At 41.3% G+C, this 21,048-nt stretch overlaps 2 protein-coding genes across 12 annotated transcripts in view; one reads left to right on the top strand and one right to left on the bottom strand.

Annotated features, from left to right (window-relative positions):
• Positions 1 to 21,048, top strand: part of DIP2A (disco interacting protein 2 homolog A) — a 112,315-nt gene that overhangs the window by 31,450 nt on the left and 59,817 nt on the right. For 8 of the 11 annotated variants that reach the window (XR_001467364.4, XR_001467365.4, XM_001234675.7 and 5 more), the window contains one exon: positions 17,920 to 18,039. The exons of 1 other annotated variant lie outside the window; for it this stretch is intronic. Coding sequence is in view for 5 of the 10 variants with exons in the window: in XM_001234675.7 (XP_001234676.1) it covers positions 17,920 to 18,039 (120 nt within the window). In the remaining 5 variants the exon portion in view is untranslated. Of the gene's footprint in view, positions 1 to 1,048; positions 1,262 to 17,919; positions 18,040 to 21,048 lie in introns of all 11 variants that reach the window. 2 more of the 11 variants (XM_015289226.3, XM_040703997.2) reach the window with 1 other exon arrangement.
• On the bottom strand, positions 3,338 to 5,285 carry LOC121113397 (tubulin alpha-3 chain-like). The gene is made up of 2 exons (XM_040704015.1): positions 5,010 to 5,285; positions 3,338 to 3,969 (listed from the first exon to the last, which is right to left on the bottom strand). The coding sequence occupies exons 1-2, from the start codon at positions 5,211 to 5,213 to the stop codon at positions 3,673 to 3,675; spliced, it is 501 nt and encodes a 166-aa protein (XP_040559949.1). The 5' UTR covers positions 5,214 to 5,285; the 3' UTR covers positions 3,338 to 3,672.

The raw sequence follows: 21,048 nt of genomic DNA, 5'->3' as shown, positions 1-21,048 counted from the left end.
TGTATCCTAAGCAGGGAGGCCCATTTGTCTATAGCATCTTCAGGGCACTGAATCTGCTGTCTCTAGGTCTTTTGTTCACATCCCCCAGGATTTTGTAGAGTCTCTTTGTCCCCCCCTCTAGGGGTTGAGAGTGTGTCTCCAGGGCAGCCTTAAGAATACCATTACAGCATTCAGTAAGACCTGCCCCCATCAGATTATGTGGCAGGTGGAATCACCACTCAGTGTTGTTCTGCCCAGTGTTGTACCATTGCACCAGTGAAATGAGTCCCTTGATGGCTCTCTGTGACTTAAGGTGTCCCATAGGAGGCCATCAACTTGGTGAGTGCCTTGGTGGTATATGCCTCGTTCGCTCTTGGTGCTGGATAGCCCTGCATTAGCCCACTTGCTGCATCAGTGCAGGTCAGGGCATATCTCTCCCCCTCAGACCAAGGGAGTGGCCCAGTGTAATCGACCTGCCATTGCTGGAGAGGACTGTGTCCTCTAGCAAGATGGGCTGTTGTTATGGGCAGCAGTCTTGGTTTCATTTTGGAGCAAGCATTGCAGTCTCAGTATGCCTGGACAATATCAGATAGTTATATGGGCAGCCTCCATGGTTTAGCAGCTGCCCAAATTGTCTTTTGCTTCTGATGTAACTAGCAAGCGACATTCTCAGATGGTGAATTCTCAATCCATCCAGACATGAGCCAGTGTGTCAGCTTCATAGTTTCCCGGTGACTGTAGAGGTTGGTGGCCAGAAACATGGTAGGCATGTATGGTTCTGTGTTTAACCACATTCCGTATGTCTAGCCATGTATCTCTACCCCACAGTGGTCGGGCGTGGATCATCCAGTCCTGGGTGGCCCACTGTGCAATTCAAGGAGTGAGCCACTGGTACACAACACAACTATCTGTGCAGGTATCAGTTTACCATCACTGGGTTCCTTGGTTATAACCATCCACGTGGCTCACAATTCTGCCCATTGGCTACTCTGACCATCTCCCACTTCAGACCAGATTGTTTTAGTGGAGGAATGGAGGATAACCCTTACTGTACCCATCCATTTACCAGGCATCTTCCGGAATGGGATATTTTCATTCCTGAAGGAAACTCTTCTCCATTGGAGCAACCGTTGTCCCTTCTGGTGCATCGCTGTGATACATCGCTTGGCCTAGGATCTTCTGGAGCTCTTCTTTCAACAGTGAAAAAGACAGAATACTCCTCTGGCTGAGATAGGAGACCCATTGTGCCACTGTTTGCTTAGGCCATCCCTGTATTAAGAAGGTGGGTCAGATCTTTCACCCACCCCTGAACTGGCGAGGTCATTTTAACTATAACTTCAGCTGTTTGGGTTATTGGCTTTACTGCTTGTAACGTGGAGTACATGGCCAATAACTGTTTTTCAATCATACTATACCTCTCTTCTACTCCATGCCAAACCTGAGATCAGAACTCAGCTATGGTTCATACAGTATTCTGGTACTCCCATAGGCCCCAGCTGAACCCATCCTGAGTTACATGGACATCTAGTTCAGCTAGATGGTGGGATTGAATATACCCAGCACCTGGTCTGGATTAACAGCTAGTTTTTCTTGCTGGAAGGCCTCTCATTCCCTTCTCCCCCCAATACCCCAGCATTCACCTTTATTGAGCTGCATGTTGTTGATGATTGTCCGATACTCCCATGTATCTAGACCCTCCCTCTCCCCCCAAGGCCTGTCATCCCTACAGGGTGAACAGCACCTTCCTCCTGTCATCAGTGAGCTTCCAAGGATGGATTCAACTCCCATATCCAGATTATTGATACAGAGATAAGGTAATTCTGTCAGTGATGCTGATTCTTCACCCATCCTGAGGCCTAACTTCAGCAATGTAGCTAAGGAGCCTGTTCAAGATAGAGTTTGATTTAGCGTGTGGTTTTTGAAAGACATAAGAGTGCTCAAATGGCAGGATGCTACTTACGAGCCTCTTTACTTTTTAGGTGCATATGAGTGCTCGTCAACTGTTAAACTTAAGATGGACCTAGGCAGGGTTGGTTTATCACTAGAATCCTCAAATCCTCCTGTACCTGTACAACGAGAGATGACAGCAGCAGAAGACATTTGGTTACGTTCTGCGTGCTCAGTTTGTGGTTAATAACATGACTGGTGTTTGGGCTGGCACTACCTGAGTTCAAGGAATGCGTAGCTCTGTACTTCGTAATACTCTAGTTTCCTGGCTCTGAAGATTGTTTTGAAGCTGCTTCTGATGTTGTGAGGATGTATATGCATCCCTTTCAACAATAAGTATAATTTGGAGTTCAGTTGCAGGCTTTTAGTAATACTTCTTCAAGTATTCAAAGTCATCAATTTCTTTTTTCCTAGTGTACAAAGAAATTCCATGTTAAGAAAGTAAAATGTCAAAGTATAGAAATTGTTACAGGCATTTGACAGAAGTTCATTCTTTGGTAAAGTAAAAACAGCGCATACATCACTATATGCTTCTTTGGTGTTTTTTTTTTTTTTATTACAAAAGTAGAATACAAATAAAGCAAATAAACCAGATCTGGCGTGTTAGCTTTAATTTAGATTTTAAAATGACAGCTGCAGCATACTATTCTGGTTAATAAAAAGTTAACTGTTACATTAAAAGCATGTATATAAATTCTTCCTCCCTTTAATTTTAACCAGAAATAGTGGCTAAAACAGTTTAGCCAGACTAGACTAAAACTGAAGGGTTTTTCATGTGTTGTTATTGTCAGACTGTGTAAAATTACAGCATTACAAAGCAGGTTTTATAGAGATTGCCTGAAATGACGTTCCACCTAGAAAAAAATGTACCACACAATCTGTGAAGAGAAGCATCTGCTAATTAACATCAATCAATTGCATCCAGTCCTTTTCATTGAAAGCCATGTGGCTTTTCTAAAAAACAAAACAAAACCCACCCAACCAACCAAAAAAAAACCGAACAAAACAAAAACCACAAAATAATTGCCCACACATAAAAGTTCTATTTTCTGCTAACAATAAGAACAGGTAGAAAATAAGACAAAGAAATTCGTATTTTATTTTCCCTTCCCTTCCCTTCCCTTCCCTTCCCTTCCCTTCCCTTCCCTTCCCTTCCCTTCCCTTCCCTTCCCTTCCCTTCCCTTCCCTTCCCTTCCCTTCCCTTCCCTTCCCTTCCCTTCCCTTCCCTTCCCTTCCCTTCCCTTCCCTTCCCTTCCCTTCCCTTCCCTTCCCTTCCCTTCCCTTCCCTTCCCTTCCCTTCCCTTCCCTTCCCTTCCCTTCCCTTCCCTTCCCTTCCCTTCCCTTCCCTTCCCTTCCCTTCCCTTCCCTTCCCTTCCCTTCCCTTCCCTTCCCTTCCCTTCCCTTCCCTTCCCTTCCCTTCTTGCAAGTTTGGTGCTTTTAGCAAGTATTGTAGTTCAGACCAAAAGTGTAATTACCAAAAGGTAAATTGAGCACAGTGTTACTGATACGTACACTATTTTCTGATTTAATCTTTGAGTTAAGTTGCACAAGACCAGATGCTACCAAAAAGTGTCATTTCAAACGGTCCTTACACAGCAACTGTATATGTAAACAATAACAAAGAAAAAATGAAGAGTACAACATTTAAAACTGCAATTGAAAACAAGCCAGCAAGCAAACAGGATTCTGCAGTTTGTTTGTTGCTGTTGTGGAACACGCTTTTCAGGACTTCAGTTTTCAGTATTTTCAGTATTCATCCTCTTCTTCAGCCTTTGCTTCTACGGAGTCTATCCCAACTTCTTCATAATCTTTCTCAAGGGCAGCCAGGTCTTTCTGGGCTTCAGAAAATTCTCCTTCCTCCATTCCTTCCCCAACATACCAATGTACAAAGGCACACTTGGCATACATCAAATCAAATTTGTGGTCAGGACGAGCCCATGCTTTGGCAATGGCAGTTGTATTGCTCATCATACATACAGCCCTCTGCACCTTTGCGAGGTCACCACCTGGCACCACAGTTGGACGCTGGTAGTTAATGCCCACCTTCAAGAAAACAAGTAAGAACTTCTTTAATCAGTGGGAAGCATTGAAGATTTATTTCTGTTAACAACATTAGCCATAATTGTGAATGAACAATTAAATTCTTTTGCGCTTCATCAAAATGTTTCACTAAATCCTAAATTCAAGATCTGGTCAAACTGGGCCAGCCTGAGCTGCATTGGTCTACAGATCATTTTCCTACAGATCATAATGTGTAAACCACAAAAATTATTGTGGAAGGGCCGCGGAAGAAATTATTGACAGGATGAGCTTACTGGACTCTGAACAGTCCAGCGTAAAAGAGCGTAAGAATCTGGGTCTTTCCGAGTCCTGAATACACAGACAGTAGCTAGAAGGATGGACCACTTGTCCAAGAAAATGTAGCATTTTCTTTCATGCATTTTTTTATAGTACTGAAAGCAAGAGCAGCTGTGCACCACTGTGAAAGGTTATTAGAAATTAAAGCATGCTTGCAGCTTTTAAATTACTATTGTACTCTATATGGCAGCATGTATAATTAGGTTTGGAAGAAAAGTATTTTTACAATTTCAGATGGGCAATCACTACTTCACTTTGATTCACGTCATGCTATGCAAGTTTCTTACATTACATCACATTATGAAAAGCTCAAAAAGTACATGAAATTACTCAACTTTCAACCAAAATCTGAGTTTCAGAGTACTGGGAATATTCTGAATGACACATAATGGTGCCATTCAAGTTAAAAATAACAAACAAGCGATTACACTTGTTTAAGGATTTAACAATGCTTTTATGAGGTATCCTTAAAATATCTTCAAATAATGATGTTCCATATCATAAGAACTTTCAAGTTTTATTGACTGAATTTTTATTTAACTCAAGAAGGGAGAGGCACAAGACCAAGTTTTTGTTTTTTTAAACTCATCTATGCATAAAGTTCTTAAAAACAAACAACTCCCTCCCCCCAGAAAACACAGGCATCATAGCAGATCATAGTTATAGGTAGCTATAGAGCTGTATCTTACTTATTTTAAATACTGATCTGTGGCATGAATTCTTACCAGTTTGCGAATGCAGTCTAACACTAGATCAACAATCTCTTTTCCAATGGTGTCATAGCCTCTGGCATAATTATTAGCTGCATCTTCTTTCCCAATAATGAGCTGCTCAGGGTGGAATAACTGCCTGTATGTGCCTGTACATACTTCATCTACAAATGAGAAAATATATATTCCAACATAAAATTTATCTATTGACTTCTGCATGTGGTGCCTAGTGATGGCATACTAAGTAAAAGGAAATGTCAAAAGCCTATAGACAGCTTCCACGAACACACTCAGCAAAAAGTTGGTACAACTTCAGCCCCTTTAGAGGAAACCATTGGACACTAATAAAGCAGTATTTGCATCCAGGAACATGGAGGCAACTCAAGAGAACTACATTGCAGGCATGGGCATATTCTGGATAGCAATTACATGAAGCTCTGAATGTAGTGTAGTGGCTTTGAAATATTATTCAAAATCTGCAAAGAAGTTGTAATGTTTTCCAAACATTGCCCGTAGTCCATCATTTCATCTCTTTCAAATAACAGTAACCAAAAATGTCAAAACATCATCCAGCTATACACCTTTTAGAACCCCCAGTGTTCTGAAAATGCAAAAAAAGTCTGCAAGGAAAGGAGTAGTTTTACACTGAAAATGTACATCTTGTGTACGTACCACCTACTGTTGGCTCTAGGCCCACAAACACTGCTCTGGGAACATGTTTACCAGCTCCCATCTCACTGAAGAAAGTGTTAAATGAATCATCTCTGCCTCCAGTAGTTTTATCACTGAGCATCTGACCATCAGGCTGGATCCCGTGTTCAAGACAATACAATTCCCAGCTTGCATTGCCAATCTAAACACCAGCCTGACCAATGTGGATAGATATGCATTCACGCTGCAAACGAAAAAAAGGACAATGATAATGTGAGATCTGGAGCTACCTGTCATTTAGATTTCACTCTCATAACAACTTGCAATCTGTAGCTAATATTGTCATCATCTTTCACTGCTGCATTATTGCCTCAGTTGATCAAGTGACAATTAAAATGATCCAGTTGTCTGCTGCTAGCACAACTCTACTCACTGCCGCTGATCTACGCTGTCAGGAAAGGAAGGCAAGAGACCAGTGCACCTGAACCAGGACCTGCTGGTCAAACCGAAGAGCAAGAAGAAAATGCACAGGCAGTGGTAACAGGGACAGGTACCATAGAAAGACTATAAGGAAGCTGTGTAGGGGTGGGGTCAGGAAAGCCAAAGCCCAGTGACCTAACCATAGCAAAGGATGCCAAGTAGAACAAAAATGGCTTCTACAGGTACCTCAACCAGAAAGGGAAAGTCCAGGAGGGCATACTGTGCCTAGTGAGTGACACAGGCAAGCTGGTAACAAAAGACAAGGAGAAGGCTGAGGTTCTTAACAACTTCTTTGCCTCAATCTTCTCTAGTAACTGGTCGCACACAACCCTGAAGTGTTTGATTTGGTAGGAGGGGACTGTGGAAGCAACGTCCCTTCCACTGTAAGCAGAGATCAGGTTCATGACCCCCTGAGGAACTTGAACATCTGCAAGTCTGTGGGTCTCAATGAGATGCATCAGAGTCCTGAGGGAATTAGCTAATGTAGTCACCAAGCTACTCTCCATGACATTTGGAAAGTCCTGGCGATCAGTCTCTGGTGACTGGAAAAAAGGCAGCATCACACCCACTTTTAAGAAGGGTAAAAAAGGTAACCCTCTGAACTACCAACCCATCAATCTCACCTCTGTCCTGGGAAAGGTCATGGAACAGATCCTCCTCGAAGCTGTGCTAAGGCACATAGAAGGCAGGAAGGTGATATGGGAGAACCAGCATGGCTTCACCAAGGGCAAATCCTGCTTGACCAACCTAGAGGCCTTTTATGATGGTGTCACTGCATCAATGGACGACAGAAGAGCCACTGATGTCATCTGTCTGTACTTCAGTAAGGCCTCTGACACAATACCCCACAAAATCCTTCTCTCCAAATTGGAAATATATGGATTTGATGAGTAGACGTTTCAGTGGGTGTAGAACTGGCTGCAGAATTGAGTCCAGAGAGTGGTGGGCAATGGTTCAGTGACTGGATGGAGATCGGTGCTGAGTGGAGTCCCCCAGGGGTCAGTGCTCAGACTGCTACTCTTTAATACCTTCATCAGTAACATCAACAGTGGGGTTGAGTGCACCCTCAACAAGTTTGCTGATGATGCCAAGCTGTGGGATGCGGTCAACACACCAGAGGAAGAGGATGCCATCCAGAAGAACCTAGACAGGCTTGAGCAGCGGGCACAGGCGAACCTCATGAGGTTCAACAAATCCAAATGCAAGATGTTGCACTTGGATCGAGGCAAGCTGCACTACCAATAAGGGATTGAGTGTAGCCCTGCCGATAAAGACCTGGGAGTATTGGTGGATATGAGCCAGCAATGTGTCTTTGCAGCCCAGAAAGCCAACCGTATCCTGGGCTGCATCAAAACAAGTGTGACCAGCAGGTTGAGGGAGGGGATCCTGTCCCTCTACTCTGCACTGATCGCACTATTCTGCACTCCTCGCCTGAAAAACTGCACCCAGATGTGGAGTTCTCAGTACAGGAGAGACACCTGTTGGAGAGTGTCCAGAGGAGGGCCACAAAAATGATCCAAGGGATGGAACATCTGTCCTATGAGGTCAAGCCAAGAGAAGTGGGACTGTTCAACCTGGAGAAGAGAAGACTCGGATGTTACCTGATAGCGGCCTGTCAATATCTAAAGAAGAGTTACCGGAAAGAATGGGACACTCTTTAGCAGGGTCTGCGGTGATAGAACAAGGGGGAAATCTCAAGCAGGTAGATTTAGGTTGGATAGAAGAAAAAAATTTTTTACCGCGAGGGTGGTGAAGCACTGGAACAGGTTACCTAGAGATGTGGTGGATGCCCCATCCCTGGAGACTTTCAGGGCGAGGCTGGATCAAGCCCTGGGCAGTCTGATCTAGCTGTGCAATTCCTGTTCATTGCAGGGGAGTTTGACTAGATGACCTTCAAAGGTTCCTTCCAACTGTAAGGATTCTATGTTTCTAGGATTTAATGTTGAGAATACTGGAAGATCTTAGATACAATGTGGTCACATAGGGTGAATGCAGCATCATCATTCCTTACCATGCTGCATGTATATTCTGTATATAATATTCCGTTTAGTCACTTTTTCACCTTCCTTTGGTTTTAGAAGCCCGCTTTATGTAATCACCCCTCATTTCCTCGATCTGTTGCCACTAACATACTGAGTAATATTGTAAGAATCTTTTCTGCACAAGACCTCTAAGTATGTTTTCCTTTACAATGAACAGATACCTAGTGCCAAGCAATCCGTACATCTTTGGGTCCCTCTGCTAAATCACCTGGGTGAGGAAGCATGGCACCTATGTTTAATCTCTCGAAACCCCAGTTTTGTTTTACATCTGAGACTGAAACTCATTCTAGCTTACTGTTACTGTGTATTGAGCTTATCTAAGAAAATACAGAGGTAGAAAAGAAAACCCTGGGGTGTCTGCACTCCTCTTCAAAGCTTCATCAAAGCTCTCATCCTCAGCTACATGTTTTAATTCTCATCCTCGTGGTTCTGTCATTAGCCTTTTGCCAGTGAGCCTGACTCTGCATTTATCTGCGCTTGTATTGGGTTGGCACTGAGTTTCCAACGCTTTCGTACCTCCCTGGGCTCTGTTTCCCAGCACGCAGCCCCGCGCAGTCTGGAGCAGGAGCGGAGGCGCGGACATCGTCCCACAGCCACGCCCCTTCACGGCACGGTGCGACACCATTGGCTGCCGGACACAGTCCTCTCCTCTGATTGGCTGCGTGCAGCCCCTAAGCGTTTCAGGCACCACAAGAAATGGCGCGAAGCGCTCCCGATGCCCTGGGCGTTTCTACCATCCCTCAGCCGTTGCCCTCCGCACAGTAAAGCGGAGGCGTTCCGTTGCTTTTCCACAGGTTTTGTCACATTCGCCGCCAGCGAGCTTCTACATGTCACCTCCCCCGAGCTCTCAGTTCTTACATTAACTTCTCCCACACACGGCCTTACACTGCCTCAGGGCCGCAAGCGGCGGCACTCCGCAAGCTCCGCAGCAGCACGGGGAACTCGCAGCTCCCCAAACCCGCCGCGGCAAAAACCATCCTACATTCCCTTCCTCTCCCCGGCCCAAGGTCCCGCTCCCACCATGGCGCCTCGTTACGCTCAGGAGCTTCGACCGCCCCGGACCGGATCGCGTGCACCGCCGAGCAGTCGCAGCTGCTGTCAGGTAACAGTCCGAAGCGGCCTCACCTTCGCGCACCACTTTCCCATTAGCTGTCACCCGACCAGAAGCGAACGGCAGCCTATGAGACTTCAGTTGTTCCAATGCAACTCCTGTGTAACTTTTACACGAGATTTCCCATAATTTGCAATCCACTGCATTTAAAGCTGTCTCTGAGGGAGCAGACTGAGGATAATAATTGATTCCTGCTATTGTTTCCTTTATTCTTTTAAGTAGAGCTCTTCAGAAAAGCAGCTTGTTCCCGTGTGTCTGTGCAGAAGCAGCTATTTTCTGGCCAAACGGGCTTTTCTCAGCTGTACTCAAGGGCAAGCAATGGGATCTTTACAATTTTAAGTTAGTTAGTTTCACAGAATGGAATCTATAGTGTTACGGGAGATTCAGCTAAAGGAGATCTTGGCAAAATTTGCCTCTGTTTGCACGTGGTAATTTAAATGCACACGTTCCTGTATCTGTGACTGGACTGTGAGTTTGGCTGGGTTACTTACAGCTCTTCGGAACCAAACAGTTCGGCTGGAAGGGAGCCATAAAGAGCACAGAGCCTAGCTGCCCCAAACCCATGCACCAAACAAACAAAACACCCACAAAAAAGCTGCCCACAAATAGAACTGTATTTTCTGCTAAAAATAAGAACTGGTAAAAAAATAAGACAGATTTTTATTATGTCACTGAAGCTAGTGGGGTGATGCTTATTCCTGTTAAGTGTCAGCCTACCCCAATCTGGGGTACTTATAATTGCCAGACTATATATTTTCCAAAGATGAATGTAATGAAAAACACACGAAGATGAAATCTGCCACCTTTATAATCTCATTAAAAGGGATTAGCTTGTTAACCTGTTTGCTTTTAAATTTCTCTGGAGGTGTTGCTTTCTTTTCCTTTTTTTTTTTTCTTTCTTTTATTTATTTACTAGTTATACTTAACATGAAGCATGTAGGTTTTATCTTACTTTTTGTATCTTCTTGAATGTAATAAAACTTATGTGCTAAAAAAAAATTCAGGTTGGTGTAGTCTCGTGCTTTTTACACTTCCAGTTGTCTGCAACTAAAAGTCAAATAACCTGTTTTTTTTTGTTTGTTTGCTTGTTTGTTTGTTTTAATTGCCTACAATTAAGAACAGGGCAGTACTAAGGTTTTTGTCCTCAGTGTGGTATGAGAAAAATCTGCTTTTTGTGATTAAAATGTCTATATTCATGACGCACTTAGATTTAGAGGAGACACATTGACAAATATAAGTTCTAAGTATCCTGTTACAGCTGTCAGCATATGTGAAGGTTGCAGAGTAAGACACTGCCTACAGACTCAGTTCAGTAATTTCAAACCTCCGACTTGCCTCTCAGCTCCTGAAGATGCAAAGCACTTTTGAACAAGTTGCCATGTTGCAAGAGAGCGAAGTCAAAGAAACTGGACAAGTTCCCTGGTCTTTACTCAGTCATGTAACATTTTAACTTCTGATTTAGCCTATGCATTCATAACACTAAGTTCTAAACCAAAAGTAAGTCTTGGAGGCCCTCTCAGAGGATGTAGCTTCTAACTAAAGGGGTAGCAACAGTGTATTTAACTTACTCTACCTGACTTTGTCACTCAGACCTGCTCCGCAGACTCAGCTTTTTTCAGATTGCATGCATTTGTGCCAAAGCAGCCACTGAAATCAAAGTTTAGCTGTCCTAGTTCAGACTTCAGCAGTAGTCTTCTACGAATTGGCCTTTAAACATAAGGTGAGAGAATCAGGCAGTAGTTATATTCTCTACATATCTACAGGTAGTTCTGCTGCATAATGTCTTTTTACGTAAAAACAACTGTTTCAGATCCCAGACTTTTTTCCTCTGCTAGTTCCTTACTGTCCATTTGAATTTCACTTTTCTAGATAAAGCAGTTGTCATTCTATGAAAGTAGCTGTCATTCTACTATTCTTAGACAAAAGTATTGTACATAAGAGCCATCTGTCTACTCTAGTTCATAATCACAAAATACAATGGAAGGTCTTGTATTTTTTGCTTCACACTCCTGCAGATAGGGTGTTTAATAACTTGTGGATTATGAAGTTTGCATTCCTGTGCCCTATTAAGGGCAGTGACTTCTGCATTTTCACTTAAGAGAAGTTTCCTAGAAACTTTTATTGCTGTCTAAATCAACTGAAGTTTAAATCCTCTTGCTCCCCAAGTTCATAAGCTCAGCAGCATCTTATGCAAGTAGTAATAGTCTCCAGTGTCTCATTACTCAGGTTGCTACTACAATGTAGTAAAACCTGAATTAGTTCATAGATGAAGAACAAATTATAGTTCTAAAAGATGGCAAACAATTAACCCACCATTTTTCCAGTAACAGCTATAACAACTGCTGCACATTGACATCATCAAGGATGCTTCCCCATTATGTGGCTTTAGCTCTGAAGTCAGAAGGAACATTGTGGAAGCAGTTCTACTCTCTAAAATGACAAGGGCCTTACACCTAGAAGATGGTAGTTGTTAGGAGTCAAGCACAAAGCTCAGAGAAGACAAGTCTCAGATGTACCTGGAACTCTTCAACAGTCAGCTTCCACTTTTCTAAAGTGCAGCAGTTCAGTACCATCTTACAGCTCTTGGCACATAGAATCATAGAATGGCTTGGGTTGGAAGGGACCCCAAGGATTATCTTAATAGGCTCATTTGCTTTGATCTTGGTACAATTAGCTTCAATGGAATATGTGAGAACTAAATATGATTAGGTTGGTTAGCTGTATAAGTTATTTATAGCTTGACTACTAATAATTTTGTTGCTCAGAGAGGTTGTGGATGCCCCATTCCTGGAGGCATTCAAGGCCAGGCTGGATGTGGCTCTGGGCAGCCTGGTCCGGTGGTTGGTGACCCTGCACATAGCAGGGGGTTGGAACTGGATGATCATTGTTGTCCTTTTCAACCCAGGCTATTCTATGATTCTAATAATTTCTGAAAATACCAAGAGATTGCTATTCATCTGCCTTTCTAATTAACTGATTTTAGCATTACAGTAGGAAACATTTGTGATCAAATTTCCTAAAATGCTGTTTTGGGAGTATGAATATGGAAATTGTGCTGTTAGGTGGCTTTTTTTTTGTAGTAAATTTTCATGAGAAAAAAAAATCTCACCATCAGTGTAGCTGTATCTGTCTAGGTACAGCAAACATTTTGAGCTTGCTGCTAGCAGAGAAAATTAAATGTTGGTGATTTAACTCAGAGAAAAATTGGGAGAAGTCCTCAAGCAGGTGGTTCTCAAGCAGTCTGAACCTCAGTGGTCAGGTCCGAGCAATTCATCTTTTCCCATGGTCCATCTGGTAATTAGTGAACAGCTACTGCGTAGGGTGGCAAAGACCACCTAGATCTGGTAGGGACTGAGAGGTTGGCCTAGAGCTGTTTCCCACCCTTGTTTTGTTTTCGGCCTTGTTGTACACCTTTTCCTTTCTTTCAGTACTTTAAACCTGTTTGTCACCTTTTGTTCCTTTCATATTTGTAGAGCCAGTTCAACAGCTGCAAAAAGATTTAGTAACGTTCAAAGTTTGCACTTCAGCTTCCTTTTCCCCTGTCCTCTCAGCAAAGCTCTTTAATGTGATCTGCCATATTCTGCAGACAGAAGCATGATATACAACAGGGCAGAGATGCGTGGAAAACCAAAATGAGCGATTTGTTGCAGTGCTATTTTAACTGCTTTGACTTTACTTTTCAATTGACCTTTACAACTTGAAAAATAGTACTTTTGAAATGTTCGACTATTTCATAAATAAACCTAGTTTAAAACTGAAATTATATGGATTTCTGTTTTGAGGGATCAGTTTCAGTACCAATCTTTGTAGATACAATGTTAATTATATTTAAACATTTAATAGCTATTTCAAGTAAGAGTTTGTTGAGATGTTGGTGAAAAGTCTTGAAAAGTAATGCTGAGTTTGGTGTTGAGACATCACATCTTACACGTATGAAATCAAGGAAGCAGTAGGGCAGCTGCTCTGCCGGGTGGGCTGCCCACAAAATTACTATAGCAGTAAAAAGCTTGTGCTTTTGCTAGATATAAAGAATAAGTCTTTTTGAATCAGAATCAGGCAGCTTTTGAAGATCTACTATTAAAAAGGAGTGTTTTGTTTGATCTAACTTCTTTACTCAAATGTCACTCTGTGCTGAGTGAAGCTTGAGTATGTTGTTTCTGTTAAACTTTTGTGTTACTTGAATTTTTTCTCCTACTCTGTTTATGATTGAACAGTGCAAGCTTTCACACTGCATGGTCACAAATTTATTGCAGTAAAATATGCCGCTTATTTTTCTTAAGGTGAAATCTGTATGCATGTGATTCACAAATGTTTTTACTTTCAAACCTGAGTCTTCTCTCTTCAGTGCAACATACCATGTTCAAATGTCTATTTTTTTGATGTGTGCAGGCACGCCATACTAGTTTTGGGGCTAAGAAGGAAAGACTTGTTTGTTAGCTGTACTTGCATACATACAGAATAGTTAACAAAACATTTACCTTTAGCATTAGTAAAACACCACTCTACTAAAATCGATATGATTGCTGGAGTTCAAGATTTATTTGGACAGTACTTTCAGACATACAGTTTAATTTTCAGATAGCCTTGCATGGAGCCAGGAGTTGCACTCTGATCCTTATGGATCCCTTCCAACTCTGAATACTCTTAAGATTCTATGAACATGAAGCACAGGAGCTGTTCCATCAGAGCCATCTATGGATTGATGGTTGTGGCTGCCCTGGGTAGCCTGTCCTGAACAGTGGGCTTCAGGTGGCTGGGCCTGAGCAGAAGTTCGGACAAGATGATCTTCAGTAGTCTCTTCTAATCCCAGTTTTGTATGGTTCTGCAAAGACAAGTGTACTCCAGCAGTAATTGAGGAAGTATTACTTTGGCATTTCAAAAATGTATGTATTTCAGCACATGACTTCAGAACGTCAGAGAAAGTGGGGAAAATAAAAGCGGGGAAAATAAAATTCAAGTTGCTATTCAATACTTTGTGACTGCAGATTCAGGTGAGATAATTTCTGAATTGTGCTGAGAATCTATTCAAACAAGAAAAGCAGTGCTTTACCCTGCAGAGCTCACAAACTCAGACTGTATACCCTGAATGAATGCTATTGTCTTATAACTTGTTTTTGAAATTTTTATCTTTACATATCTGATTACAGGTGTGCTTATCTGGGCATCTTCCCCAGCAGTGCCAGCAAGGTGTCCTTGTAAGAGAAACTGTGCAGCGCTGTTACAGTAAAATAATTTTTGCTTGTACAAGGTCACTGGAAATGTCACTAGTAGCTTTGACTCTTCAGTGTTAGTGGATGGACAAATACAGTTCTGATTCAAATAATAACTTTAATTCAGATTTTCCAATTGATTGGACCAAACGTTCACCTAGCAGCCTCTTTAAGATGACTTTTCATTTTTGCTGGTTTTATCTAAGTTAAAAATGGACAAACTATAGTAATAGTGGATTGTGTTTCATTAATGTGTACTTCTTAGAACATTATATTTGTAAAGATCGTCAGTGTAAGTAGAAGGAAATGGCCTAATTATCCATCTGCTTTTGCTGAGGACTAAGGTAGTGATTTGCATAGAAGCAGAATAAATAATGAAGTTCACCAAACTTGTGAAGCAGGATTTTTCTGGCATGTGATTGTGTAGTCTGATAGTTAGATGCAGCATCTTACTGTTTTTACCAAAATGCTGTTTTTCACAGCTCATCGACTTTGGAAAAGGGAACAAACCCCAGAGATTTAAGCTGAAGAAAAACAGACCTGATTTCCAACAGTGCCACTAATCATAATTTAAAGGGAACTTCAGCGGTTTGTTGGTCATTTCATCACAATTCAACTGCCCTAATGCTAATCCACAAAGATCTGTCCTGTAAATGTTGGAGAAAAAGGAGGTTCAGGTTTTAGAGTTTGTAAGCCTTTGTAAACTCTCTTGTGCTTATTTGGGATATCTCGCTCCTCCATCACCACTGCTGTCACAGCCAGATAGCAGAGCTCAAGTTGCACATAGGTCAGGAGCATTGCGTGGACTGTTTGTCATCTGTTGATTGGTTATTCCAGTTAGCTTATCTTTCTGTCTGGAGCCTCCTAGTTTACCTAGTACTGAAGCCTTGTGCCAGATGTGACGGTGTCATTGACCTCAGATTGTGCTGGGCAGCTTTACTAGGCATGGCAGATTGTAGAGTGGGACAAGGTCTTGGTTGTAGCCTGAGGGGTCCTGGCTCCAAGGTTCTGCAGTAGCTTGCTTACATGTATACCCTACACACTACTGCAGCAACCTGAAACTTAATTGGTTGTATCAGTTCTTCGGTGCCTGTGGAAAGAGGCATGTGTAGAGGAGCCATAGGACTGTGAGAGAACCAGGAGTTGAGTATGCATTGTGAGCTTCTTCCCCCACTAACAATTAGTAATGCTCTTCTGAGAAAAAAAAATAGCAAAAAAAATCATTTTTCCCCTTTTATTGCCTCCTTCACCCCAGAGGATTCGTGAGAACAACCACAACTGAGCTGATGCTTTGCACGTTGTTGGGTAGGGCCCTGCCTTGTGTATTCGCTGGGTTTTTTTTTGTAAGTGGTGTAAAGAGGGAGAAATCCAGCTTAGCTTGCTCCTCCCTGTAGTCTTTTCCACTGCCTTGGTTATCACATTACCCTTCTGTATATGTTCTTCTCTTGGCCCAGGCTTTGAGGAGGTGACTTACTTTAATCTTTTTCATGAAATACAAGGTTATTTGCTGTTTGTAAATCAACAAATCTTGCTGTATTCTTGACTCATGGCTATGTAGAACTTGTTTGCATGAAATGCAAAATGCATTTCTCAAGCATTTTAACCACTCTCCAAGTATCAGATACGTTGAATCAGTTCAGTTTGTAGATGAAATTGGCTTTCCTTTTAGAAACAATTCTGCAAAAGTGCTTGAGGGAGCATTAGCTCTTTAAACTTTTTCACACTTAAAAACAAGTGAAGCACCATGTCCTCACTCAGCTCTACAGTCAGCTGTTCTCCTTTGAGAATACTTGTGTTTATTGCTGGTCTGACAGGGCAGGTCTCACTGTGCCTCTTGGGCCCACCACACACTCAGATTGACATCTGCGTGTGTTATGTGCAACACGCGCTTGTGCCGCCCAGTGAGTGAAACACAGTGCTTGCTGATACTGATGTTTCAGCATCCCTATGTTTGTGTACCTGTGAAGGAACATGGGTTTTGTTATTAAACAGACATATAAGTTTCCTTATCTAATTATTAAACTTGGGCATGTGCTATTTCATAAAATAATAAGTTAACATGTTCATTGCAGAATAAATATCCAGAATGCTTGTGTGGTGCTGACAAATGTAATTTTTAACAATTCAGAAAGCTCAAAATACATGTATTTCATTAGTGTTTCTGCTATTCAGACCACATGGGGGCAATGCACAAGTAATAAGCAGTGTTCAAAATGACACTTATGGCAGGCTCAAGTTATGGCAAATAATGCCATACATTTTTATATTTTGTCTAAACACAGTCCTATGAAGAGTGAAAAATACACAGCCATGCTTTCCATTTGGTAAAGAGATTTGAGAACAGGTTTTGAGATTGATGAAAACATTGTCCATTTTATGATACATTTTTTATTCCGTTTTCAGTCAACATAAATACATTGCCTGCTCATTTTCACATGGAATGTGTAAGGTTGCAATCAAGTATTCACCTCAAGGAAAAGTCTGATCACATCTCCTTACTACTCTTCTACAAGATCTACCTTACTAGAGAAAAATATCTGTCACTTCACAATCACACCTTATTCATGGCATCGCTTTTTGTCAGTGCATACATTTGTGAACAACTGTGTTCAAGGGCAAAGCACAGGAAAGTAACATTTCATTCAACCTCTGATGAACGCCTTAAGACATCACTGTGAATTGCAGCTGCTGCCACTTGAAGCAGGCTGATGTGTTACTTCTACATGAACATATTATCCTACTAGTTCTGTGGGTTTTGTTACCCTCATTTTTTTTCTAACAAGAAATATAAAAACATAAAAGAAGTTTTGTTACTTTTATACAGTAACTCATTAGTTGTAGACTTCTTGTAAAATGCAATTCTTCCTATTATTATTCTATTAAATGGATACAGATTAAAGAGATGTGTGGATTCCTAAATATTACTTAACTATCTTATTTTTAGAGTTGGAAGGAATTTGATGAAATGGTACAAGTATTATTTGAAAGGTAGAGCAGTATAACTGTGTAATTTCAGCATCTCCAAGTATGATGTGTAATTGTAAGCATATTTGTAATGTTTCTTTTGTTGTCTCGTGTTAAGCTGGGGGTGAATATGGTCCCTTTCCCTCTTCTCCATGACTCTTTTCTCCACCATCCAGAAGGATCCGGGGTATGCAACACCTAATGATAAATGATTGTACGCTAACAGGAGCAAAACTATTTTTTCTCTTCAGACGTGATTTTTATATTCTGGGTGAAATGGTAATCACATCAGATTTGGTTTTATTTTAAAGAATTTAAAATGCAGATGGACAGCTCTGTTTTTAAAAGACTTCAGGCTCAGGTTGATTTGTAAGTAGGTGTCAAGGGTGGTAGTAGACCTTGAGCATGAGAAACAGGTGTTTTATCTGAGAACCTGAATGTTTATTGAAGTAAAACTCTTATTTCAGGTGTGGATCCATCCCTGCAAGCAGAAAACAGAGTCCCAGGCACCTCACAAGCCACTGCTGTTGTGTCTAAACAGCAGAAATCGCATTCCACAAACTCAAGGGATGAGCGTTTCCGATCTGGTAGGTAAAAGATGAGTAGCTAAAACATGGGGTGTCTGAACTGAAAAGAATTACCAGCACAGTGGTACAGATATCTAATGAGGAAGCTGGGAGTATTTTGGAAGAAGGAGAGAGCTAATTAATATTTTTCAAGGAGTTTTGTGTGAGAGGAAGAAATTGTAGCTATGCTTTGTGACTTCTTTATTACTGTGAATTTACCCCATGCTTAAAATTTTCTCTTGTTTGCTGATCTGTAGATCAGTTATTGAAACAATCAGAAGACTATAGCATGCAGGCTCTGTTTTTTTCAGGGTTTGTTGTTGTTGTTTGTTTGACTGGGATGCTTCGTAAAGGAAGGTTGTAGGACTATATTTACTGCAGCTCACTTTCAAATATTTCCTGGTTTAAAACAAGTGCACAAAAAAAGGAAATGTCACAATGGATATTCTACATTAATTTTAAAAGGACACCACTGTGACTAACCTGTTTTGGAAACTTCTGTGAAAATATTGTTATCACCATCACATCCTGTACCTATTGTTGCTTTTCAGGTGGTCAAAATACACTGTTTCCCTGTGAAATCCCTAGTCACAATAGTGAGAAGAAGCAGGTGTTTGGAAGCTTTTCTCTGATAAATGCATTTGACCTCATAACTAACTTTTCCTTTTGCTTGCCACAGTCATTACACATCTCAGCTTTAGTGATAGAGAGTGCAAGTAATGTCATGAACTGTGCATCCTTAATATGCTGCTATTCTTGGGTTACCTTGCTTTGTAACTACTGGTTACAGTAGCATATCAGATCATATTTACATTGTTGGCATTTAAAAAAAACCTGCATTGGAAATGGAGTTGATGTATCTGAATAGATTCTTTATGAATAAAAGAAGGATAAATGAGACACCTTAAATATTCTGAGGATAAGGATTCCTGGGGAAGATTCGTGAAGTATTTCTATGAAGTATGACTGAGGTAGTTGGGTTTATTCAGCCTGGAGCAAAGAACACTTCAGGGAGACCTTGTTGTGGCCTTCCTGGACTTAAGGAGAGTTTAAAATTATTATGGAGAGTGATTTTTTTATGTAGTCTGATAATAACAGGACAAGGGGGAACAGTTTTCCACTGAAAGACAGGAGACTAGGTGTTAGGAGGAAATTCTTCACTCAGAGGGCAGTGAGGCACTGGCACCGCTGACCAGAGCTGTAGGTGCCCCATCTCTGGGGGTGCTTGAGACCAGGCTATATAGGGCCCTGGGCAGCCTGAGCTCGTGGGGGCAGCCAGTCCGTGGCACAGGGGTTGGAAATGGATGGGCTTTTAGGTTACTTCTAACCTACGCTGTTCTGTGAATCTGTCATTTTACTTATGTTCTTTAAACATGAGATATAACAATCACCATGGATCAAGTTTACTGGTGTTTTGTTTTTTTTTTAATCTGTCTCTATAGATCTCTTTCAACCCAAGTTGTTTCATAATTCTACATCAATTACTCTTAAAGTAATGCTTCCTATTTATTTTCATGAAAACTACAAATGATACAAAGAGCACAATAGCTCTATTTGATAGAGCAAATTCTCAGTGTACAATTAACAAACATACAGTTAGCAGAGTGGCGTGGCTAGGATGATATTTTACAGGTTTTATAGATAGAAAGATTATAGTGGTAGAAAGAGACAATTAAAAATAAATGAAACACTCACCTATGTCCTAGGCTTACAATAGAAAACTCCAAAAGGAGCAATCTCCAAAAAGAGATCCTCCCCTGCTGGCAGTCAGCCCTTAAATTGGATCTAAGAGAGATGCAGCCTGGCTCCACCCCTTCTGGTCACACATGTGAATTGCCTTCACCTGTGCTCCCAGGGCTGACTCAGTGCTCGTCTCAGGTGATTAACCAGTGGTTCAGGCTGTGATTCAACAGTTCCCATACGCTCAGCTACAAAATATGATTTTTCATCATAGTTACTATGATTAGCTATTCATTTTTGCCAGTGATGAGCAAGAGCTTTCATGCTGTGCTTGTAAAGAGGTGTAGAGGTGACTGTTCTCACTCCAGAAATGCAGCATCTGCCCCAAACTGTGCTCATGTCCGCTGTTTGGTCTGTGTATGTGTTCAGGAAGCATTGATGCCTGTCAACGGGTACAATTTTTACTGTGTGGGGGAACTGCCACTCTACTGCCACCTGTCACATGGCAACAAAATGTAACAGAATATGGTGGGAATGTTCAATCTTTACTGCCACACCACCACCATCTGCCTCTGACATCGTGGGCCAACATCATAAAATGGGAGGCACTACTTTCTGAGCAACCCTCATATTTATATTGCTGGTTGTACAAGGAAGGTCCTGAATTTCAGAGAAGATTACGTAGTATCAAAGTTAACGAAAGGAGATATTTGATTAACGCAAAAATTAGTCATGTATATTTAAGTCTGCATTTTAATATACCTTCAATGTAATTTTACTGCTGAATATATACTAAGAAAGTAGATTTAGTGTTTGAATTACAGCCATGATGAGCAATTTTGTTCCAGGCATTGTGAACAACTAGCTTCCAGGTAAATTACAAGATGAGTCATGAACCTGATAGAAAGTAACTAATTAGGTTGATTGTGTTAAGCTAACAGAAATGAAATTTGCAAGAAGAGCACAATTACAAACAGAGAATACTTGGGAACTATTTAGCCAAGAGAGCTGGGAGGATCCATAGAGATATGTTGTATACATTGCTACTTTTCTTGTCTTACAGCTTCAAGTATCTTACTTAGTTTGCGCCAAAGATGGGACACAAACTCAAAACAAGCAAACAGAAAGCAAGCAAACAACCCTGCTATATTACTAGTATTGTCTGGGGGAAATTTAGCATAGGACTCTTCAGCCTTTCAGTGATGCAGTAGTAGGTGGTTATTAAACAACTTCAGCTAGATACTTGCTTATTAATAGGTGTGGCTTTTAAATATTAGCCTATCATTGCTAATTATCAGTGCTGCTTCTTTTCCTGATGTTTCTACGGTATTGTTGATTTAAATCTATTTA

Source organism: Gallus gallus, chromosome 7 (genome assembly GCF_016699485.2).
Source record: "Gallus gallus isolate bGalGal1 chromosome 7, bGalGal1.mat.broiler.GRCg7b, whole genome shotgun sequence".
NCBI lineage: Eukaryota > Metazoa > Chordata > Aves > Galliformes > Phasianidae > Gallus > Gallus gallus.
The sequence above is the reverse complement of the archived record's forward strand: the minus strand, read 5'-3'. Positions and strand labels throughout refer to the sequence as shown.